The sequence below is a fragment of the Osmerus eperlanus genome, chromosome 16 (genome assembly GCF_963692335.1).
Source record: "Osmerus eperlanus chromosome 16, fOsmEpe2.1, whole genome shotgun sequence".
Classification (NCBI taxonomy): Eukaryota; Metazoa; Chordata; class Actinopteri; order Osmeriformes; family Osmeridae; genus Osmerus; species Osmerus eperlanus.
In genome coordinates this window covers 3,051,610-3,077,509 of record NC_085033.1, presented here as the reverse complement: position 1 = coordinate 3,077,509, position 25,900 = coordinate 3,051,610, and the positions used below count along the sequence as shown (strand labels likewise).

The window sequence follows — 25,900 nt, the reverse complement described above, 5'->3', positions numbered from 1 at the left end:
CCAGTCAAGAGGAGTAAACGTTTTGGAGGGCAGATTGTGGTGTCCAACTGTCCGTTTTAATTGTTCAATGTACCGCTTCCATAACCCCATGATTGTCTGTTGAACACTCACCGGGGGACAACATTTACATTTAGACATGCCGACATTATTTTCTTGGCATCATTTGAACATCCCATTAGTGGTGTTGGGTTATTTCACTGTCCTGTCACTGCCCAGTTCTAATAATTGGACCACTTAATCTACACAAATGATGAATGCTCTTTTCTTCCTCTAAGTATGTAATTGAACCACAAACTATAATGAAGGCATTGGGATTTAATTTGGTTTTGCTGTGAGATCAATATACAGTGCTGTGGGCATTCTGGACCTGTGCCAACCTGTCACACGGTCTGGGGTACTGTATTATTACAAGCACACATTGAAGTTCAATTATTTCTCTCTCTCTATGGGTTTCTGACGTATAGTTTCCAGTTGATATATTAGACTAATCTGGCAGTATGGTTTAATGGCTCCACTGGCCTCTTGTATTTACAGGGGTCCAGTGACCTCCAGAAAGTCAAGAAAGTTTTGTAGTGTACTCCACATAGGGATGCATTTATTATAAGAATGCAAAACGTCAGTATCTTGCACCAGTACAGTACATGTGGCAATGCCTGACACGCTCCTATCGCACAATTACCAGGTCCCTTTTACAGAACAGTGAAATATTCCCTAATAACACATGGTTGGTTGGCACTTTGGAATTGAACATATTTTCATAAACTCTGTCAGTAGAGCACATGTCTACTCGAATTCCGAAACCTGTATGTTGATTGTTGACCGAAGTCTATCACAGCAAATCTTCTAGAAAGCATTCTGATCAGGATGTAACATCCATATCTTCTGTACTGGGATCTGCAGCTCAACAGCATCATTCAAGTAAAAAACACTGAAGCAGTATAATTTTCTCTTAACACAGCTATTGAAATACCAGTCAAAATGTAATTTCCTCATCTTTCTTTTAAGATGATTGAACTCACATTGAGCTGTATACATTTTGAACAAAGAAAAGCTAATTTTCTTCCCAATCAGGGTGCAAAAAATACAATTTAAATGTTGACAAAGGCTAGCTACGGTTCTGTGCATTTCACAAAAAGTATTTTTAATGATAATACTCTGCCTACTGTTGGTCTGCACGACTGAACACAATTTTCCTGGCAGTCACAGCAACATAATGCTAATTGTCACCCAGGCGCCCTGGAATGGGAAAACTAACTGTTGAGCTATCAGATGTTTTTGGGTACTGTCCAGCCTGAGGTGGCTCCAGCTTCACTATCAGTGTAAATACAACAAAAGAAATGTATGCTTGGTACATCCAATCATCCTTTCATCAATTTGTTTTTTTAATCTTCATGAATCCTTTTCTTGCTTCGATGTATTCAGACAATACATTTTGCGTTGTAAAATGCTAACATGTTATGGTTACTCGTTTCATGCATGAGGTGAGTCAGCAGCACTGATTTGGCTCCAGACTCTAAGACACAGACAAGGGATAACAAAAGAACAAAAGGGTTCGGAAGGAACACAGATAGAAGCAGATAAGCCAGAGGTTGAGGTTGGAAGGGTTAGTGTTTGTGCAAGAGGGCTGAGCATTTAGGTACCAGTTGCTGCTGACATGACACAAAAGTTTGAAAACCAGGGGCCACACCAAATCCCAGCTGGTCTATGAACGGGGGCTCGTCCTGGCTGTGGATCTGAACCTTGATGCCTGCTTCGTAGGACGTCTCGTCTGTGGATACAGCAGGCCAAACAATGTAACAACAGAAAGCCAACAAGAGCCTCTCTGTCTCTGGCAAGAGGCATCACTGGTTGTTCGTGTGGTCAGTGGATGCATTGTATCAAAGTATGTAGGCTTAATCACAGTGCTAATGGTGTGCAGCATGTGTCCGTTGGTTATGAAATACATCGTCAAATGATTGATTTTGAAGAAAGTCCTAAAAGTGTCTAAATAAAGGAAAGATTGGTTAGGGAACGCAACATTACAATGATTTTGCTTTGTTACATGTAATGTTTGTCTGAAACTATGTCGTAATAGTTTAAACCACAAACTAAATAGCTGAAAATAGAGATTATAGACAATTATTCTTGTGGAGATCTGGATCTAAAGGGACAAACTGGGATGGTTGGGTGGGTTCGGGTGGGGGGGGTATCTTTCACATTGGTTAGGATCTGTATAACACAGCCATACTATGTCCATACTTTGGTCCAATATGTGCTGTAGAAAATGCTACATGGTTTAATGGAAAATCAATAAAAATTGCTAAACAAAAAACATAGAGATTATTGAATACAGTATGTGTCTTTTTATGATAATTTGCTATAAGACCATGTGGGTTCTTAGCCAGGATACTCACAACTCACCAAAAGTTGTATTATGTCCATTACATGGAGAAAACTTCATAGTAGAGAAAAGGTACACAATATTTATGGAAAACCGGCAGGGCCATGTAAATGAGCATACTAAAGAGAGACAACTGTCCACTCACCTGTCTCCCCCCAAACTGGCAAGTATTCATCCTGTTGAATATCCAACATGATCTCCAGCCCGTTTCCTGTGCCACCCTTTAATGTGGTCAACAGTGGGTTACCGTCCAGTCCAGAGTTGAAGGTGTAGCATTTTCCATAGCGAGTGTAGATCTGGGAAAAGAACACCACACTTGTGAATGCAATGCAAATGCATTTCCATTGACGCTAACTGTTTTTTCTCTATTTAGCTGTGGATTTGTAGGCAGTTCATGTCTGCAGTGGTGCTGTAATTATTTGGGGAAAAATAACAAATAAAACCTAAACAGGATTCTGATCCAATCAAGGATTTAATGAAAATTCTTGAGTGCCAACAGGCAATCTTTACTCTATTCCGTTTCTCCTCCTCCTGAGGAATTCACAGACTTCTAAAGAATCACAAATGGAAAATTCTAGATGATCCAAATGCAATACAGCTCCACACACTCACAACCTGCCCCACCATAAATTGGATTGCCGGGAGCAATTCATGTGTCTGGTGTCTTAAGGGTCTATTGGAAGGATGCATTTGTGTCAATGAAGCTGATGGTATTTATGATGCACGCCAATGCACGGTTCACCAGCTGCAAATACCCGGCTGGCTTTACTAAAGACAGCAATCCCTCTTCATATTTTTACAATCTCTCAGAGAAGCACCACTCCAAACAAATTACACATTTAGGCATTTTTCAATTTTACTAATTCTATATGCAACCGGTAACTTTAATATCATATCTGCCAACAGAACAGAAACAAGCCTCAGGTGATTCCCAGACCACAGAATCAGGTTTTTACAGATGACAAGAGCAGGGAGCTATACATTACCATAGATTGCAAGTTAAAAAGGATAAAGGCTCTGAAAGTATTCAAATCTGAATACAGTTAGCAGGCTGAGTGATTTAATTGAGTTGGAATGTGGAGTGTGGAATTGATTGGTCACAAACCCTTCTAAAGGCTTTATCAGTTCTAAGCATGAGTGTCATACTGTGATTACCCATGTGTTTCTTCATATTCCCAAGATGTGATAAGCCCCATTGGTACACAAAAGCTTTCCTAAAACTCACATACGCACACACACGAAGAACATTAATCAATCCAGTCCTTTCCTTTCTGACCTGGTGAATTAACTGACAGAGCCAAGCAAAGGTTGAGATCAGCCGCGTCACAGGATTCAATAGTAATCCATGTTCTCGGCTTAATAGTCTGTTGCTGCAGCTCTATATTTAACTCTGAAGAGCAGTTCTATGCCCCCTGGGCTCAAGGTTTCCATTTCAACATCCAGTGAAGGGAAGTTCTAGGGAGAGGGATGATAGTGCTAACTCTGACAGTGCAGCGTAGCCAGGGGATCAGAGCCAGCCGCCCATGTCGAGACAGACCTACATGGGGCTCAGACAGACTTGACAGGGCTCTGGATCCTGCTGCTGCCTTTAACGAGGGCCTTGAAATAACTGGCTTCTTCAGCCCCAAAATGGCTATGTCTATGTTCTATGTATAAGACGTGACCTAAAATCTGACAATTTACTTCAATCTCAGCAAAGGCTTACTGTGAATGGATGGAGGTGGCCATTTCGTGAGGAGTGTTCCTTATTCTAGCTGACAAAAGACTGGATGTAAGGACAAAAGTCCTCATTAAGATGGAATCTCATTTCATCAGATAAAACCAGAACCAACTGGCGATAAAATTCTCCACAATTGGACTGACAGCAGCTTGGTTTGTGCAAGGTGTCAAGTCACATTCACCGATCTGTATGGTCGAGAAATAGCTTGTGTCTACTTAATGCATAAATGTGCCAAAAATGGAAAATAGGAGCATCTATGAGGAGACACTAACACTGGGATTTGTCTTAACCAACCATCCTCCAGGGAATTTGAATTTTTAAAGCCGGTATGCTGTCCCAATCTGAATTTTTAGATCAAGAAATCATTTGAACTAATTTACAACGTGTGAATTATTAATGCTCCTATCTGTCTTTCCTGCATTTGTCACAAACAGACAAACAGGAGAAAGACAAAAGAAAGACATGAAGCATATGAAAACATATCAGACTGAAGGGAACACGGGTCTATTAGCAGTCTGAGCAGGAACAAAATCAGATATCCTTCAATATGTAAACAAAAAGCTCGACTTTGTATGCCTTGACAAATTATTCACAACCCTTTCTGAATAATTCATTCCTAGTAAATACTATTCACATCAACACCTCAAAAACATCCTCTCTCTCTCGCTCTCTCGCTCTCTTGCTCTCTCTCTCTGTGTATTTGTACGTACAGTGCTGAAGTTCCTGTGTGTGCAGTTTTCCCCTCGGAACCTGCAGTCCAGTAACATGTCCTCCAGTTGGTGACCCAGCCTGCCAATCATCTCAGTGGTGTTAATGTGGTCATGTGGAGGAGGGCTGTAACCCTTGAAGTCCAGAAGGCTGAGGAGACTGTGCTTGTGGCTGTCCCTAAGGATGGCCAGACTCCTCTCCATCACTGTGTGGTTGGCGTACATCAAGTCCATCCAGTAGCCGCTCTGATAGAGGTCAGCCTTTGTGAGACTCGACACCCGGAATACATTTTTGTTGCAAAAAGTCACAGCTGGGAAGGACATGTTGCGAGACCAGACCATGTAGATCTTGGTGACGGCCGGGTAGGACATAAAGTAGAAGATCCTGTTCCATGACCAGGTGGCCAGTAGTCCCACGCAGATGAAGAAAGCCAGGAGCCAGAGGAACCGCTGTGGTCTAGTCTTGTCTGGGGAGAAGACAAACTTCAGCCCGTGGACCTTGGTCCTTTTCATGAAAGCCACGGTGATCTCTATCCATGTTGGCTTCAGCTCATTGCTGTCTGCACGTCCTCCAAGAGTCTCCAGGGCGTCGTCGGGTGTTGTAGACCCCTGAGTGATTGATTTTGACGTGGGTGCATTTACCATGATCTATTTTCCTCAGGCAGCTGATAAATATCAAACGGAGTCTTTCAGTAGTCAAGGTTCGGCTTTTTCATCTTACACACAGTGGCTTCTTTGCATTGCATGCTGTTTCTCTCAGATCAAGTCGAAGCAAAATACCAGATATCCAATGATAAATATTGTGATTCGAGATCTGAGAATCATAACAAAGATACATTAAAGTGCTCTTCAAGGAAGCAAAACTGCCGGTCTCACTCCATCAAGGAAAAGGATGATACGCTAGCACCAGCCACAATCTCACATCAACAGAAAAATTTGTGTGATAATTGCAGAAAATAATAAAAAATAATGCTTCACTTCCAAAAGCAATCAGTTACTTATGAAATACACAGAGCTGTACCCCTACTCAATTGTTTCCCTCCTCTTCATGTCGTTCATCTTCAGAACAAAACAATACTGTCAGATTTCTTCGGCTTCCCCCCTTTATTGTGCACGGCCAGTCCAGAGAGCCCCAACTCCTCCCTCTCCACGCTGCGATAAGAGGCTTCTCTCTGGACCTGCAGGCAGCAGAGAGACACAGATACTTTCTCTCCACACTGCGATGAGAGGCTTCTCTCTGGACCTGCAGGCAGCAGAGAGCCCCAACTCCTCCCTCTCCACGCTGCGATGAGAGGCTTCTCTCTGGACCTGCAGGCAGCAGAGAGACACAGCTACTTTCTCTCCCCACTCTGAAATGAAGAATGAGGTGGAGCCAGTGGATGAAATTGTTTTCCTTAAGTGATATAATAGGCCCTCCAATGGTCCAGATGGGAGATGGGGAGGGAGTTTTACTACCCCACACACCAACATGTGAATCATATTGAAGATGGAAAAGTCCTCCCAAAGTAGTGCAGCCTTATATGTAAAGGATGCCGTTTTGTTGTTCATGGGTCTATTCATTACATTATTAGTACTCAATTGGAAATGGGAACAAATTACACCTAGAAGTGATCTGATCTGACAATTCAGGCATCTAGACAGTTATCCAAATGACAATCAGATGTTCAAAGGTATGAAAAATTAAGAATGGCCTAAATCATAGAACACATTGTCAAGAGATTTGAACTCATTGGTTTCCCTTCCTGTTTAATCTGATTGACAGTTACAATTCTCAATGAAGATTTGCTTCAAATGAATATTTACGACACACCATCAGCACCAGATCTCCTCAGGGCTGCGTCCGTTCCCCTCTGCTCTTCTCCCTGTACACCAACAGCTGCACCTCCAGTCACCCGTCCGTCAAACTCCTGAAGTTTGCGGACGACACCACCCTCATTGGGCTCATCTCTGGTGGGAATGAGTCTGACTATAGGTGGGAAGCTGACAACCTGGTGACCTGGTGTAGCCAGAACAACTTAGAGCTCAATGCTCTTAAGACCGTGGAGACTTTAGAAAGAATATAGCCCTTCTCACCCCATCACCCTGTGCGACTCCCTAGTCAACACTGTGTAATCCTTCCGCTTCCTGGGTACTATCCTCTCCCAGGACCTCAAGTGGGAACTGAACATCAGTTCCCTCACCAAGAAAGCACAACAGAGGATGTAATTCCTGCAGAAGCTGAAGAAATTCAACCGGCCAAGGACAATGATGGTGCACTTCTACACAGCCATCATTGAGTCCATCCTCACCACCTCCATCACCATCTGGTACGAGCAGACTGCAGCATTTAATTCGCACTGCTGAGAAGGTAATCGGCTACAATCTGCCTACCCTCAAGGACCTGCAAACGTGAGGCGTGCGAGGAAGATTGTGGCCGACTCCTCCCACCCTGGACACACTCTGTTTCAGCCACTCCCCTCTGGGAGAAGGCTGCGGTCCATCAGGACCAAAACGAACCAAAAAGGTTGTTTATGATCATTGACCCATGCATCTTTTGTAAAGCTCTCTCTTGGAAGTCGCTTTGGATAAAAGTTAGCATCTGCTAAATGAATACCCCCTTAGTATTAGTTAGTATTAGTTAGTATTAAGTAATTAGACTTTGAACCTTGTGTATAGTATAGTTACACTTGTTTAAACTTACACCACTTATTTAAGATTTACTCCTATATGTTGAATGTATGCACCTTCCTGCCACAGTAAATTCCTTGTCTGTGCAAACATTCATGGAGATAAAAATTAAGGCCTTTCTGATTCTTCTGATTCTGAATGTGTGTAAGGGGATTTGTCTTGTCATCCTTGACACCTTTAATAATGTTGAGCCAGATGCTTTCCAAATGTTACCTGAAAAGAAATCCATTCCAACTACTGTCAGTGCTTCTTGTGCTTTGTGGTAAGACCAATGATGCTATTATGGGTGTACTGGGGTCAGATGGCTCAGCGGGTTAGGGAATCGGGCGGTTAGGGAATCGGGCTATCAATCAGAAGGTTGCCGGTTCGATTCCGTGCTTGCCAATGACGTTGTATCCCTGGGCATGACACTTCACCCTACTTGCCTCGGGGAAATGTCCCTGTACTTACTGTAAGTCGCTCTGGATAAGAGCGTCTGCTAAATGTAAATGTATTATGTAGCACATTCTTCCAGGACTGTCAAGAGCATTGCTTTTTTATTAAAATACCATTGCTGACATTTGTTACGGCCAAGACTTATTCTTTAATCCATGTTTTTTGATGGCCTCCCAAAACTCATTAAGTAAAAAGGCTATGCCAATCTTTATCCCTGAATATTAAACAGATACAAATGTATATCCGAGGACGAACACTTGTGAAAAGAGTTTAACGGCTCAACCGAAAATATTTGCAAGCCATGAAGCCATGTTCTCTAAATATTCCCCTTCCATTACATAATGTATGCCCTTGCATGTCAATGGCTCTGCTACCCAAAGCCATATCTTATCTGATTGTAAAGGTGATGTCCTTGTGTCACACAAGCCTTCAAATGATCCTCTACCACTCACTGTTGTGAACAGTAGGGAAGAAGTCAAACGCAGTTTAGCTTCCAGTCCATTCTTTAGAACATATCTTGTTTTGAATTTGAATTCAACAGACAAAAAAGAATACCAATGGCTTGAATGACTTGAAATTAAAGTTGCTTTACTCAGAAGAAATGTCTATCTTTCACAATTAGATCTGCTTTAATGAGACTTAATTCCGACAAACATCTTTCTCTAAAAGCTAAACGGATTAACTTTTACAAAAAAAGATAAATCAGCCTATAAAAAAAAAAGCTGTAGACAATGTCCTCCTAAAAGTAATTCTAGATCTGTCTCCAGAAAGACCTCGCAAGAACAACTAACATGTTCTGTCCTTGACCACACTGTATATGTGTAGGACTAGTTAAAACTGTGATCAAAGTAGTACAATTACTGTATTTTGTGTATTTAGTGCCTTAAGATGACATGTTAATTACTTCTGCTTTTAGACCTTAATTGAGTTCATCCTTGCAGTTTACTTCTTTATTGATTAACTGGACACATTTTTCCCTTCCTATTTCGAAAACTGTCGATACCTAGGCATTTTAACTGGTAAGTTAATTGCTAAAACCTATTTTCTATGGAAGCCTTCTGGGGGCTGGTTCAGAAGTCTATAGCTCTACTGTGTGTCTGAAACATACAGAGTCAGCGAGACAATTTAGAGCTTCAATTATGGTTAGCACCAGGGGTCACATACTGTATGTCATGCATGATAATCATCATCACCCCCTTTCTGTATGGACTTTTCCCTGGGGCCTTTTACTCTGGTTCCCCATTCCCCTTTCCTCTTGTTTTAATTCCAGCCCTCTATATTGAGCCATTAAAGCAAAGCCCATATTTAAACAATCAATATCTCCCACTCCTCTCATGCAGGACTGTACATTATCACATGATCTCATTGGATTTCTCTTCTGATAAGGCCTGTGCTAAGGCAGATCTTTTTATAGCTTGAAGCAGAACACAATATACGTCTTGATCAGTGTGGTGCTGTCAGGCTCAATGAAAAGTTAAATAATCGTGTTTCTCTTTTCACAAAACCTCTGTAGACAACTGTTCAAAGTTCTAAAGCTTTTTCAGACAGTTCTCAATATATTTCTTTAGTTCTTTAATTTAGTTATAATTCTTTATATTTATTTATTAAAGGCTTATTCTATGATTCTGGCCCCAGTAGATGCAATATAGATACATAAAATAAAATAGTTATGAAAGATCGAATGCAGTGAACTTTCATCTCACCTTTCATATCATGTTCATCATGAGTAAGTCGTTTTATGGTAAATCTTTTAACCAACTAAATAGACAGTATCTGCCCTCATAAATATTCGATGTTTACTTTTCCCAGATGCTTGAAATAATAGATTATAATGGATTTTTCATCAAAAAATGCTATAGGCTTTCTAAACGCCCCAAAAATTATATTCCAACTGAAATTCTAAATCATGTGTACTGTGCTGTCTGGCACAAGACCAGAAGAGAGGGACCTTGCAGAAATCATTCAATTGGACTGCAACAGATATAATGACTGTTATGCTCAATCCAATTGGAACCAAATCTAACAATTTCTGATTGAATCAAAATCGACAGGCAATAGGGATTCGTCTTGAGAGTAGCTCCACAATTCAAGTGTGGTCAGACACAAACTCCCTCTGTGAACCAAGGCTCAGATCCTGAGGAGTCATTAGGAGGGCTGAGGGTGGACATGATGCTGGAGAGCCAGTGAGAACTCTACCACCCCCCCCCCCCCTCCCCACACACACACACACACACACACATCGCTTCCCTGGCAACTATTAGACACACCTCGGAAACGCGACACACCCAAACCGTTTGGTGCAGTGTTTAACATGTACCAACATGTCTATAAACACTGAACACCCCAGGTACCTTTGGTGCAGTGTTTAACATGTACCGACATGTCTATAAACACTGAACACCCCAGGTACGTTTGGTGCAGTGTTAAACATGTACCGACATGTCTATAAACACTGAACACCCCAGGTACGTTTGGTGCAGTGTTAAACATGTACCGACATGTCTATGAACACTGAACACCCCAGGTACATTTGGTGCAGTGTTTAACATGTACCAACATGTCTATAAACACTGAACACCCCAGGTACGTTTGGTGCAGTGTTTAACATGTACCAACATGTCTATAAACACTGAACACCCCAGGTACGTTTGGTGCAGTGTTTAACATGTACCGACATGTCTATGAACACTGAACACCCCAGGTACGTTTGATGCAGTGTTTAACATGTACCAACATGTCTATAAACAGTGAACACCCCAGGTACCTTTGGTGCAGTGTTTAACATGTACCAACATGTCTATAAACAGTGAACACCCCAGGTACCTTTGGTGCAGTGTTTAACATGTACCAACATGTCTATAAACACTGAACACCCCAGGTACGTTTGGTTCAGTGTTTAACATGTACCGACATGTCTATGAACACTGAACACCCCAGGTACGTTTGATGCAGTGTTTAACATGTACCAACATGTCTATAAACACTGAACACCCCAGGTACCTTTGGTGCAGTGTTTAACATGTACCAACATGTCTATAAACACTGAACACCCCAGGTACCTTTGATGCAGTGTTTAACATGTACCAACATGTCTATAAACACTGAACACCCCAGGTATGTGTACACACTAATGATGATGCGCATCACAGAAGCACTGAGCAGCAGTCCAAATGAGAACCCAAGGGACAAAATGATATTTTCTATCTTCATGAAATAGTTGTTGAAGACCGTCCCAAGCACATCCAATATAACGAGGTCCAGCTGCATGCAAATTCCCATCCATATGATTGGCCTCCTATTGGCCTCCTACTGGCCGGGTGTGACTGGCTTCTTCTTAAGCAGAGAGTGACATCTTGTGGCCTCTTCTCTACATGTCTACATGGATCTATCCACTCAGTATGCCATAGGAGTAGCAGAGGAGAGCAACAATAGATTTCAAACACAAGCTAATGCTGTGTCGTTGTGCTCACTGAATATGCGAAAGGAAGGGGAAATATCGATCACCCAAAACAATTATTTATACATGAATCCACTTAATCAGGGATGCATAAGGATATTGAAAATGTTGTGCCACATAGCTAACCGACTTTCTTAAAGATCATTCCACAACCGTTACAAGCTCAAGTGAGCGTTAGGCTTTTCATTCAAATCTTCACACAGTCGAGCAGTGATGTTTTCTGTGTGGTAACCTTTCTAAACGGTCCTTTCGTTTTCTCCCGATCGTGTGTTTTCAAGGAAGGAGTAGACAGGACTGAGCATTACTTTATTTGAAATCAAATTGCAGACATGTCTTCCTGAACGCATGTCTATTCCCCAGGCAGGTTTGCTGGAAAGCAGAGTCAGTCTGTATCAATAAATAACAGATGCTGTTGCCTTCACACACTCTCTTGTTCCCCGGTCCCAGAGCAAGCAGAATCCATCTCAGGCAACAGAACTGTTCTGTCACTCAAGCTTTCTGTGCACAGCCTGCAGTCACACTTTGATAGACTCGCTCCCTGCATTTCCTCTCCAATACGACCACTACAGATCAGGAATCCACTGTCGGTTTATCCCCCCCCCCCCACCCCACTTAAACACACTCTCTAACTTTAGTTATTTTCACATCCTCAGCACTATTTCGCAGAGTAGGCACTTGCAAAAGGCCTAAAGGAGCATGCAGTAAATTCCCCTTCACACTAATTGATAAAACTATTATGCATGTCTATAAAATGACATACAATGTAAACAATGAAATAAGGTTTTTTTTCTGTAGATTTTAAATCGTTCATGAACATACAGTAGGTACACAATGGCAATGAAGAATAAAAGAAAAACATAAGGATGAAAACGGTGTGGATTCCAGCTGGAGAAAGTGTGGTGTTTTCAGAATTAATAGAGAAAGTCATGATTCAGCACTTATAACCAGAGACTGCATACCTTGACCTTTCACATAAAAAGTTATATTTTTGTTGCCTAATCTAAATGTAAAATTTTTCAATGTGCACCAGTGGAAATTAATAACCTCTCTGGCTAAACCAATCAAATAGAAAGGTGAGGTCAAAGTAATAAAAACTATCTTGCAACTCTTTATCTCCAACTTCCTATGTACAGTGACACAAACTGAGGCATGTCAACTCACTTGTCAGAAGAGAAACACTTCAATGAGGTGTTTCTTACTGGCTGGAAGAATCCAGTTTGGATGGCAGATGCCATTAGTCAAAACAAAACTAAGATATTGACATGAGAAGGGAACTAGATCAAAGATAATTTGATATCAAACCAAAGGCATTGGCTCAGGTGATTATGCCCAATTATAATCAAATACAGAACAGCAAGACAAGTGACATTAACAGTGTAGAAATGGATGGGACACCATCCCAGGAGTCAGGCAGTCTCAGTCAGGCAGTCTCAGTCAGCAGTCTCAGTCAGGCTGTCTCAGTCTGGCTGTCTCAGTCAGGCAGTCTCAGTCAGGCAGTCTCAGTCAGGCAGTCTCAGTCAGGCAGTCTCAGTCTGGCTGTCTCAGTCTGGCAGTCTCAGTATGGCTGTCTCAGTCAGGCAGTCTCAGTCTGGCTGTCTCCGTCTGGCTGTCTCCGTCTGGCTGTCTCAGTCTGGCAGTCTCAGTCTGGCTGTCTCAGTCTGGCAGTCTCAGTATGGCTGTCTCAGTCAGGCAGTCTCAGTCTGGCTGTCTCCGTCTGGCTGTCTCCGTCTGGCTGTCTCCGTCTGGCTGTCTCAGTCTGGCTGTCTCAGTCTGGCAGTCTCAGTCTGGCTGTCTCAGTCTGGCAGTCTCAGTCTGGCAGTCTCAGTCAGGCAGTCTCAGTCAGGCAGTCTCAGTCAGGCAGTCTCAGTCTGGCTGTCTCAGTCAGGCTGTCTCAGTCTGGCTGTCTCAGTCAGGCGTCTCAGTCAGGCTGTCTCAGTCAGGCTGTCTCAGTCTGGCTGTCTCAGTCTGGCTGTCTCAGTCTGGCTGTCTCAGTCAGGCTGTCTCAGTCAGGCTGTCTCAGTCAGGCTGTCTCAGTCTGGCTGTCTCAGTCTGGCTGTCTCAGTCAAGCTGTCTCAGTCAGGCAGTCTCAGTCAGGCCGTCTCAGTCAGGCCGTCTCAGTCAGGCCGTCTCAGTCAGGCCGTCTCAGTCAGGCCGTCTCAGTCTGGCCGTCTCAGTCTGGCCGTCTCAGTCAGGCCGTCTCAGTCTGGCCGTCTCAGTCTGGCCGTCTCAGTCTGGCAGTCTCAGTCTGGCAGTCTCAGTCTGGCAGTCTCAGTCTGGCAGTCTCAGTCTGGCAGTCTCAGTCTGGCAGTCTCAGTCTGGCAGTCTCAGTCTGGCTGTCTCAGTCTGGCTGTCTCAGTCTGGCTGTCTCAGTCTGGCTGTCTCAGTCAGGCTGTCTCAGTCAGGCTGTCTCAGTCAGGCACCCATTTGTTTTAGATGGACCGATGTGCATAGTCGAATGTCTCAACCTAACAAGCTAACAAGCTAATTATGCTAAGGGTTTCTGTCGACTGGCACGCCCAGTATGCTGTCTACGCCAATGTGCAACTCAGCAAAACAGCATCCATGGTCCAGCACCCCAGTCGTAACATCCTTTCATCATCAGTCTTCAGAGCTATTGATCTGACTGCCAATACTGTACTTACATTAACTGTGCAGTCGCTCGCTAGCTGGGCTACCTGTCGGGACAAACACATTTAGCATTTTGTATGTGGCTCTCTTTTGTCTTTCTTTCCTGTATAGGTTTATATGTTTATTGTTTTTAAGGGCGTGTGTGCAACCCTCTTCTCTCCTAACGGTCTGAATAGCCTTGTAATTCCCAGCTCCTTCAAACTGTTCCTCCCTTCATTTCCCCTAATGCCTGTTTCCAGTTGTTCACTGGGCTGCAGGCTTGGCTCCGAGACTGGGGTGAGTCACCATGGTGTCAAGGCCCGAGAGCCCGCTCTCCCATTTCTCAGACTAACAACAATGTCTCTTTCTTTCTCCACTCTGGTCATTCCTACCTCTGTTCAGCCCCTAATTCTTTCTTCAAAGTGCACCAAGCTGCTCACACCTCCAGACAAACCACTGTGTGGATAAAAACCTACTTTGCTTGTGAATTCTCCATCCAGCCCCTTCAACCCTGTCTGTCTGAGTCCCTCGTTCCCCCTCACCCTCCTCACCCCCCTTTGGCAGCATCAGGCCAGAGTCAAGATCAGTCAAGAGTGAGTCGTTCCAAAAGAAAGTCTGAGGTGACAGTCTCATTCCTGACCCTGCTTCTCTTCATTCCTTAAGACAGCTTGCAGGAATGAAGAGAACCTCACAGCCTGGTGAGGGTGCACGGTGTACATATCCAGCCCGTTTGGAAGATCTGAGTAGGTACGGTCTTGTAAACAGATCAACAACGAATACAGTCACAGCCGCTGTCTTTTCTTCCTCCAAAAGTTCTCCTTCCAACAATCTGAGGAGACAGGCTGAACCACCAGCATTAGAGCTTGGTCTGGACCGCACCGGATCAGGATAAACGTGTTAGTATCAACCCCTCGGCTGTAGTGTTGGCACAGCAGAGCGCTAACCTGGTAATCAATATAAATGATATGAGTCCTGCATGTATTCACTGACAGATGATTTATTTCCTCCGGCCTATCTGGTGGCTCTCGACCAGAGCTGTGAGTTGGGTTGAGCTGAAAGCTAACGCCTCCCGGTATTAATGAGGCAATCGATCACACTCCAGAGTGGGCAGCATGAGATTAACTTGGATAATCAAATGAGAGTTTTGCTTAAAAAATGGACAATCCATAACAGCCGCAGATAAAGTTTGGAGACCCCAGCAACATTTTCTCTTAATCTATTTAAAAGTGACACATTTATGAAGACATGTCTCAACCATGCCATTATTTCATATTTGATAACTGCTGAAACAACTGCAAGTTATTTGAAAAAGGTTTTTCATGGCACTGCAGCTTTAGCCTGGCTCTGCCCTCCTACGTACTTCCGCTCAATTTTATTTTTGCTTCTGTACATAGGTCTGGCCATGAGGTACGTAAGTCAGATTTTTCAGGTTGATTTTCTACCGGCGAATCAGCGAACAGAGGGAGTGGCTGAGAACGATGACGTTGATGTTGTGCGCTAGTTTGTGTTGTAGTTCCGTAATGGCGGCCGAGAAAGATGCGCACAAAGCCATTCGGTCCGTTGTGGCAACGCTGCCGAATATCCAACAGCTAAAGCCGGAGCAAGAACAAGTTTTGCTGAGTTTTGTTGGTGGCCATGATGTTGTGGCCCTTGTCCCCACGGGGTTCGGGAATAGTTTGATTTTCCTGCTACGGCAGCTAGCTCTGTTACAGTAGTGGTGAAGGAATTGGCAAAGGCGAACGCTAGCGATTGGTTATGGCAGATCAGAGTGGCTCTGGGCAGATCCAATAGTTTTAAACTTCAACAGAGTACCCACCTACAAGGAAGTCAACGCTTGTCAATGGAGCGAGGCCAGACTCTCTGTACAAATGCAATGTACGAGAGTCTGGTTAGTACCAGGCTAGTGAAGCTTAAGGGTCTACGTTTGTATTATGGAAATATACCACATGGTAAAAGAATTCTGGTAAATTTAGCATCTACCATCTGCCAGCATCTTAATGTATCTGAGACACTATTTCTCCTTTTGTTAATACCAGCACCCAGAACACAGAATATAATAATTGCTTCTGGTAGCTTGATATTTCCTCTACAAGATTTCTCGATGTCATTGCACCCATTTCCAGCTCATTAAATGAAACATCTGCTCTTTCCCAATGCTGCATGGCAGCATTTTTTACACCTAAAGTTCCCTTTTTCCTCTCAAATAAATGTGTTTTCTCTCTGTCGGAGCTATGTGATGGAACACTGCATACTTTTGAATTAGTTACCCGTCAATATTAGTAAATACGGAAAGAACAAAGGAGAATATATTCTGTGAGCAGTTCCATTTTTTACTAGCTTGACTGCTCAGTGACAAGTGTTTTTCCTATTTACTTCTTGAGAAAGCTGATAGATATGTATCGAGTTTTAGTATTGCACCCACCATGACAGTGATGTTGGTACCGTGCAGAGGAAGATAATCTGAATTTCCATCTCATCTTATCACATCGTTGAAATCAACAGGCTGAGCTGGACAACTCATGAGAGGACCATGAATCTTTAATTAGCCCCCTCTATACTTAGGGCCCTTGAGCCTCTCCAGTTTCTGACATTTAGCTGAAATTTGCCCTTCATTTATAAAGGACGTGATAAGCCAAGGTCAGTCCCCAGACCACAGCCTAATCGGAAAACTTGCCATTGGTTTCACTCACAGCTCATTCCACTACAGTTTCTCAGCCAAGCGGCAAATACAATTGTGTCAAATTATTATCGTAAAAATGACCTTTATTACCTGCACTGTTTTTTTTCAATCTACAAAGACATAAAACATCAATGCTCAATAATGTTTTCCTTCTTTTATTATGGGTGAAGGTTGCCAAGGAATCGAACTCATGTGGGTGTTCTGGCATACCTTCAATAGCCAGGCATAATTTTTCAGTTTAAACCTTTGTTTCTCACACAAAGGCGTCTTAATGGCCATTGTAGAGCTACTACACTATGTAATTATGATAAGTCATTTGCCTCTCAGTTTCACTTCAGCATGGTCGCAAAGAGCTTGCGCAGTATGAAAGCCCATATTGGTGCTGGGCTTTCATCACTCAAATCAATGGCCCATTTCATCGAAACACAATCCTTCTACTGTCTCTGCCGCATCACGATTAGGTTCCATTCAAATTCTGCTGACATTACTTTATCTCCTCGGCAGGGGGTTAGTATACAGAAAAACCTAGAAGCAGACAAAAATGAGATAGGAAAAAATGAATATCCCTGTGCTGAAAATCCAAACGTCTAACTAAACGGATTTGTATGTCATTCTGGTGTTTAATGCTACAAACACCAGAATGGTAGTCTATTGTCCTAGATACGGCATATGTTGGCTTCATATTACATGATGCATGATCTCTGTCAAGACTTTAAGGGGTTGGGGGGGGTCTGTATGACACCTTAACAATTCAACCAAGTCACACTGTTGGAAATAGGACTGTTATTTCACTTGCAAGGAGAAACAATTCAGGACTGGCATTGGCACACTGGGACATGCGTCACCCCAGAGACCGGGAACAATCAGACAAGCATCGCCACAGAGGGATGTATAGGTTAACAGACAGTGTGCTTCTATCATATCTGACTTCTTACTCTTCCATAGCTGTTATTCATGTTATCCAGAGCTACAGTACTTCTTTGATTACGTCACATTCTCAAGGCATTTGTGGCACAGAGAATGTAGATCATACAATCTATGTATTAATCCACATCTTAGTATGCATTACAGCATAGTGTATCATGTAAAAACATTATGATAAGTGTATCTCAAACGAAGCAACATCAAATTACACCACTTTGATCATGTAATACATCTCTGGCTGTATTACATCTACAGACCGACATCAATTAAATTATAATTCAATTTAATTATACTTTAATGGATTTCCAAGGCAGAATGTCTTAGGAAAGGCAGAAAAGTCATTATCATGTTTGTTTTTTTGCCAAGTGATTTGGCTTATCTTCAGACGTACTCCACATTCTCTTGACAGCCCAGTCTCTCTGTAATATGCTTTCCCCCTGAAATAGTCAACCCATAAAGTAATAAACTGCTAGTTTTATTTTTTATATAATTTGTGCATATTGATGCCCAAGTACCCTCTAAATAAAGTGAGATTTCAATAATAACGGATGATCCTGAATCACAATCTAAATCTCTGTGCAGGAATTATAGAGACTAGATTTGTCCCAGAATCACTAATTCAGATCACAACTTGATTCCAAGTAGACCAAGATACCTCCAGAACTAGTGACTGACTACCCAGTACTTACAGTTGTAAAGTTCTCAGGACCACAATCCCTGCCTCGGTACTTGCAGTCCAGTAACATCTCGTCCATGTTGTGGCTGGTCCTTTGCACAAACTCCAGCATGTTGAACGTCTTGCTGGGGAAGAACTTGCTGTTGTCAGTGGGCTGACCTAGGGCAGCCATGAAGTCATCAAAGTCCCCCTGCTCCACACCCAGCATCCCCGCCATCCAGAAGATGTCATTCCTACGTATCTGAGACTTGCGGAAGCTGTTGTAGTTGCAGATAGTAATGGCTGGGAAGTACATTACTGGACTGTCCATTTCATCCAGGATGGTGACATGAGGGTACTGGTAGTACAAGATAATCATTCCAGCCACTTGGTAGAGGAAGCATGAGAGGGAGCTGGAGAAGGCTAAGGCCCAGAGCAACCGTCGTATGGTAACCCCACCAGGCAGGAAGATGTGGCTGAGACCGTGGAGGGTGCAGTTGGCCCCATACACAGTGATATCAGAGGCCGGGCGTGGTTCTTCCTCGTCTGGGGAACCCATTGTTCCGAATCAGACAACGCGTGTCCTGCTGTTGGAATTTGTGAAGACTGGCTGGTAGCAGGGAGAATCTACAGATCCAAATGGATCAGGGCGGTCGAAACAGCCAGGGTTCAGTTTCCTCAGCGCTCATGGGAGAAAGGGGGTGGGTCATCAGTGATGAGGCAGGTATGAAAGACTGGTCCCTCAGCCAACCCGTGTTGAGATCTTAGAGGGCACATTGAAGCCGAGAGATTGAGTTTCACTGGGATTCGAGACATGGTTCCACAGTGGAGAGGGTGTGTAGAGGGTTCCAAGAAATAGACACCACTGCAATGACGCAACCGGACCGAAGGAAATAAAGCTGAATAGTACAAGAATATTACAATACCCAGTTACCATTTAAAGGTAAATAAAAACCATCATTTGGCATACAGTAAGCAATATGAAACAGTATTATTCTAAAACATGTGGACCAGATCGCTCTTTAGCCCATGTCCCTGTCCAGGCATGAGGTGAACCCTGGCACTTGGCTCCCAGTTGCCTTAATGTGGTTGATCACTTGGCTGCCATCGAAAGAAAGACAACAGGATGTGAAAATGCGGAGGATTAATGTCGTCGTCGGTGGACATTTCTGCATGCATGTGTGCATGTGTGTTCCCAGTGTAACCGCCTCCTGCAACAGTGTGTGTGTGTCACTACTGAATGATAAATACATGTTTATTCCTGCTTCTTCTTCTGTACTTAGGCATTATTGTGTTCTGTGGTAATCAGATAATTACAGTTGGTGCAGGTACTTCTCCACAGCGAAAACAGACAACTAGAGGGAGCTGGACTCTTAGGTTTGTATCTTCATCTGGTTTTCCCCTGCATTCTGCCTCATGTAATGCAACATCATCCATATTTAATGAGTCCTCCTGAATATATTTCTGCTCTCAAAAAAGGGGGCGACTCAACCCCACAGGCCCAAACGTCATGCCAGTCCATAATCATAAGCATATTTTAACATTGTGTCACTGTGGTTGAATATGTCTTTATGTTTGAATGAAAGATCTGAAAGTACCAATCGGAGCAGTACAGTTGATTGTGAATAGCTAAAAACATGAGCTTTTAAATTCATCCAATGGCTCATATTATGTACATATTAGTTGTTATTGGTTTCCAAATAACAATAAAATCAAATACAGAAGCAAACTATTTATAATAAGATATTATTCCTAACTTCTAATTCAGTGTGTATACTGTAAGGCAGGTATTTGTGGGCAAGAGGGTTTTGATCCATTTACTAATCAAATCATTTAAATCAAATACACAATTATAAGAAAAAGTTGCTTTTACAGGTACCTAGTCCAAGGAAAACACAGGAGAGGGCCTAGACTAATCTCAGTCCTCTCAGCAAATATGCCCAGTAAAACAAAGAGAGAGGAGTGTAAAGGATTCGATTTAAACAGTCAGAGAGACAATGGTTCTGCACAGGCATATATGACCAGCAGGAGAGCTGGCCTATACCCCTGGGAGTAACGTCCAAGCTCCAGTGATCACTCTAAATGGGCCACTGGTCGTTGGTAGACTAAAAGCTGAGGAGTCAACTATGAGTGATGTACTCCACTATCCATTAAAGCAAACACATTTGTGTTGAAAGCACATTCCTGTAATCAAACGAGTGAAGCACAGGTTGCTGAGAGACTCAATCAATAGGGCAGTGGAGTTTTTCACACGCTGGAAGTTAGCTGCCGGGGTTGATACCCTGCCTCCAAACATCAGGAATTCAGTACATCAGGCCTCGTTGTGGCCAGAGCAACACTTTCTCTTTTCCCTATAGTGAGAAGAAGCCGGGCGCTGCATTCACACGTGTCAAGATTACTGATCTCTTCTGAGACTAAGTGCTCCTTCTCTTCAGCCACTTTGTATCCTGCCCATGCAAGGAACATGTCAGGGCTAGTGTACTGGATATGACTGAGTACATGCTATGAGCAGCTACAAGGATGCAATTTTCATATTGCTAAAAGGTCATTTAAATACATAGCGTAGAGGGAAAGGTTCCAACCTGTCTGTCTTTTCCTCAAACTCTAATTACCTTCTTGTCAATTCTATAGAGCCATCTGCATACGGAAAACAACCTATGCCCTTCTATGCTATTTAAATGATAATAATTTAAAAGCAAAATGTTAGTTAGTTAAATGTATGTAGGCAGTTCTAACTTATTGACTCAAAATTATTGTACAAGTGAAAAAATGGCGATGAAACTGATAATAATCATATATACAGAACATTGCTGGGTCTGCAAATAAAGTCATTAAACGCAAGCCTGGGGGTGAACAGGAGGATTTTGTAGCAGAAGACCTTTGGTTCTAAATCAGTCTCATCATCATCTGCTATCTGCCATTTTAGCCAGAAGAATAACCACACTAAACATGGCAATAAGATTCCCCCCTACCCCCTCCCCTCCTTTCAAAAACTAGCTACATTTACATTCTACTACAAAATGCTCCTGTCACATTTCCAAATGCGGATTATTTGTGCTCGCACTCAACTGCAGTGCCTTTGGGACCGCATTCGGGGAAGATAGCTGCTACGACAGAATCTCTGGAGGCAGCCGGTAACGCACACAGAGTGACTCATTATGCTGGAGGTGTGCAGAACTTCTGGGAATATCATGAAAGGGACTTTGTCCAGTTGAGAGAATGTGTGTGGATAGCGGTGCAAGACATATTAGCTTAACTACAGTAGGAGCATGGTCCTTGGCCCCTGGTAGCAACGAGAGAAATCTGACGTAACGTTTGCTGGAAGTCATTCATCAGGCCCTCATGGGGGAACTTCATAAAGCTGCCACAGTAATCACAGTAAATCCAAAAGGCATGCCGGCTTCTCTTGGGGTACTTCTAAAAGTTGATCTCCAAAATGAATTTCCGTTGTCTGAGAATCCAATTAGCAAGAGCATCACAGATGACCATGTGAAGACAGGTGTTTTTTTAATCTCCTTAAAGACTACATTTTGATACATACACAGTGTCAATGACAGAAATGTTACTCTTTTTTATGTCACATTCTGAACAATGACATTTCAACCAGTGTTTTTTCATAAAGAGGATTTTTTCCAACTGCATAGTCCTTTGGTGTGATGAAACCACTATCCAGCCAACAGGCTTGAGTTCACAAATTATGCAGAGTCTTACCTGGGCATGTAATGGCCATGTAACAGGCATGAGGAATTTAATTAATATGGCAGAGTAAACATCCACTCAGCTCTTACCTGTGAGATTACCTCATGGTAATGGTGTTTACTTTACCTACTCTGCTTAAACACTCCAAAAAATGACTACGGTACCGCTATCCAACACCTTACCACTATAACATGCAATACTGTAGACTAGACTGTAGCATTTACTACTAGATAGTCGCAAAGAAGATCATTTTTGTGGCATTATATAAAACTAGTTGGGATATAAATATGCTTCAGCAATCCTCTTGAACGCCCTGGTAAAAAGATGGTCCAGATGTACTCGTCAGCTCACTCAGAAAACATCAGGAAGTGTGGAACCATGCTCACTAAGGGTGATTGGTAAGCCAGAGCAACCTAGCAGGCTAGTGGCACTCACTGTTTAAAGAACAACATTTTGGCCCCAGCCAGGGATCCCATATGGTGGCGATTAGTTGGCGTTCACACCTGTATTGGCTACGTTATGTGGGCCGAGTGTGTTTGTTTGGCTGGACTCCTCAGCAGACAGTGAAGTGAGAAGCTTCCACTCCCTCTCTTTCTGAGCAGGCTCCTTAACAAGCTCTCTAGTGTGCCTCAGAGCCATCTGCTACTTCACTGTACATCTGCCAAGCCCACTGACAGTATCTGAACAAACTTGTCTACCCCCCCAGTAAATACACTACCATCCTGAGCAGCCCACTCTAGCCTCTCCTACAGGGATACATGCATTACCATTCACGTATTATGCTGCAGTGCATCATGTCTCTGCCCATAGGTCCTGAGGCAATTTAGTTAAAGGCTTGCGTTTATTTCTGAGGAGTTACAGTAATAAGTGTTAGCAGCAATCGACGCTTGACATTTCATACGGCGGTGTTTGGTTAAAAGTGTGCTTAAATCATAAAGAGTGGAAGCTTGTCAGCATAATATGTGCCGTGGTCGAATGAAAACAATTATTTAGCGACCACGGACTTGAATTAAGGCAGTAGGTGGCAATGTTTATTTAGACAGGGCGTTGAAATGTTCCTTTTCTCTTGTGTTAAAGTGAGGGATGGGAAACATGTATAAAAGGCTTTCTAAGGGATTCTGGTGTCTACCATTATTACGCAAAATGAAATGCTAATTTAATCGTCTGAGGATACCTAATCAAAACATCGACCAGATCATCTTGTCAATTTTAAGATTATTTTAAGGTGAACTAAATTGAACTGGCGGTGCTCATATATATCCCTGGTCGTAGACAGCAGAGAGTTCAGTGGGCGTGGACAATAATGACGTGATGAATCTGTTGCTGTAAATTCATAATGGAAATGCAAACAGGCTCAGCATTTCACAAGCAACACATTGGCATTGATAAATCGCTGAGGAACGATGGACTTGAAGTCAGCCAAGGCTTTCTTCATACATTGTTTTATTAAATGCCCAAGTATTCAATCATGTTACGAATATGCAACAAATCACCCTCTTTGTGTGTACAAACAAGACATCTGTCAATGCCCAGGACCTGCTGGTCAGCATAGATAGCCTCTTCTGAAGGAGCTTCTCATATCATCGTAGCATTGGAAGTCTTCCATTTAGAGGAACTCTCAGTACTGTGTGCAGGCATATTGAGACCTACTTTAGACAAAATGTCCCCAGGCTCATTCAGTTTGATGTCCAACCACTGAATTAGAGAAGCAAAGATTAAGTAGCTGAATTCATACACGACAAGCAAAATATCCAAGCAGAGGCCCTCACACCAGTATCAGACATGGGAACCCTTGTCATAAATGTTTATTCATGTGAACAAAAAATGTGGTCTTTTCGTTAATAGTAAGGTCATCTTTCAAACAAGTTCATTTTAGTTCAAACATTTTAATCCTAGGTTATCGAGACCCATCCTTCAAAGGGAATTATCTTACAGCAATGTGGATTTCAGTAAGAGTAAAAGGGAGCAGCATTAAAGATACAGGATCTTCAGTCTCCATAACCAGAGCCAGGCAGGGTGTTAATCAAGCCTGAGCAGCCTTGATGAATGCTCATGGAGGAATCACAGATTTGCCACTTACTGACCTCCACCTGCAGGAGAGTCTATCATGGCCTTTTACTCCATGTGAATGTGTGAGATAGAAGTACAGTACAGCAAACGGAATGGGGATTTAGACTGTGACTGCTCCTGAGATCAATGTGAGTCATTTAATCAGATTCCTCAACAAACCAAAACCAAAACAAATGTCATGAACATTTATAAACAGGCTCTGCCTATCCACAGTCTATGCAGGCTAAATTCAACATTGATCCATGGGTCTTCTGATCCTCTCTGTTCTTTCAGCAGATCCTGTGTTTCTGCGGTGGGAGTTGTTTATCAGGAAGCCAGGGAAGATCCACCAGAGGAAGCCTGTTCCCACTCTGCTGGTAGATCTGATGAATGGGGAAGAGGGTGCCTTTGCTTTCAGGACTGCAGCTTTTTAATTTGTGAAGGATCATTAGTCGGAGTCCACTGTAGCTTGAGACTGGAGGGGAGGGATCCTGTACAGGGAACCTCATCATCTGTCTTGCTGCTGTTGTAAACATTGCTGGTGTGTATAAGCACTGGAGGGATTATAGCATTCCCTGTCTGTGGAAATCCATAAAACGACGTCCTTACTGAAAAGCACCTTCTTTAATCTGTCCGGAAGTGTTGATACGGTATGCAGAGGAAATTCAGCTGGATTTCATAAAAACTTAAAGTCCAACCATTTCTCCTGGATTTGTCATCCGTTTCCCCTCCCACGCTCACAGCAAGGTGTGTGGGCTTCCAGTGTCGAGCCGGGGTCTCATTTATTGCCGCAGTCACTATGTAAAGCAGATGCATCTACGCAGACTGTACACATCTGAGCATGATGTGCCAATGGGGTAAAAATAGAGCTCTGCTTTTGTACTGTTGGACTTGCTTCCGGTGGTGTAACTCTTTCACAGGCGTTCATTGCTTCCATTACTCATCCCTTGCGAAAACAAGAACGTCAAATAAAGTTTACTTTGTGAACTTGGGAGTCGAGCAAACAGTGATTGTGTTCTGTTGTCCCTGCTGTATTCGTGCCAACGTGTCGAGGGTACATTGTATAAGATCTCCATGTTCCCAAAGCTACCGTGGGGTTATGTGATATGGTGCATTAGTACTGTATATGGTGCATTAGTACTGTATATGGTGCATTAGTACTGTATATGGTGCATTAGTACTGTATATGGTGCATTAGTACTGTATATGGTGCATTAGTACTGTATATGGTGCATTAGTACTGTATATGGAAAATGTTGCTTCCTCAGTTTTTTGGAGTACGCCAGGTGAGTATTTTTAAGGCTCAAGCTGAGCCATCGGAGGCCTTTTGATTTCCATCCAATCAATAGCATGGAACACAACACCAGCAATAGACAGAGGCTAAGCTATCATGGTATTGAACATGTCTCCACTGTGATCGCTCTTGGAGACAGAATGCCAGAACTATCCCAATCGAACTTCATGAGCTCTAAATATGAAGTGCATTCACTATTGTAATGTTACCTAACACAACATTAAAAAGTAAAGCTTGATTTTATGTCAAAAATTAGCATGAGATCAAATGAGTTTTACTCACTGTTTGCCTTAAAAGTGCAATGTTTTAAATCCCCCCCTAACTCCTTCTCCTCTCCTAAACCCACGTCAGGAGCGAGGTATGGGAAATTTCAAAACTAAATTCTGGGCACATTCGTGCATCGGTGCCCTCGCTGGCAACTCCCTAAGATCAGTCAGGCTTAAAATGCTGATAAAGCAGTAATTGATGTACTGGTAATACCAAGGCAGTTAATGGTTACTTTTATAAAATAAATGCATGCACCATCCACTCCAGCCATAGGGGCCGGTGTTCACAGTCAACGCATGATTATTAGACCTATGCTATTTATAGTAACTCGGCTATGGGCAGGGAGGTGATTTATAAGA

The 25,900-nt window shown here is 42.8% G+C and overlaps 1 protein-coding gene across 11 annotated transcripts in view; it reads right to left on the bottom strand.

The window, feature by feature from the left end:
• The window catches only part of asic1c (acid-sensing (proton-gated) ion channel 1c), a 64,760-nt gene that overhangs the window by 9,486 nt on the left and 29,374 nt on the right, over positions 1 to 25,900 (bottom strand). For 8 of the 11 annotated variants that reach the window (XM_062481099.1, XM_062481097.1, XM_062481098.1 and 5 more), the window contains exons 1-3: positions 4,811 to 5,467; positions 2,526 to 2,676; positions 1,641 to 1,768 (exon numbers count right to left, since the gene is read on the bottom strand). In XM_062481099.1, coding sequence (XP_062337083.1) covers positions 1,641 to 1,768; positions 2,526 to 2,676; positions 4,811 to 5,452 — 921 coding nt within the window. In that variant the 5' untranslated portion in view covers positions 5,453 to 5,467. Of the gene's footprint in view, positions 1 to 1,640; positions 1,769 to 2,525; positions 2,677 to 4,810; positions 5,468 to 18,266; positions 18,809 to 25,900 lie in introns of those variants that run through there. The other 3 variants (XM_062481102.1, XM_062481103.1, XM_062481106.1) reach the window with 2 other exon arrangements.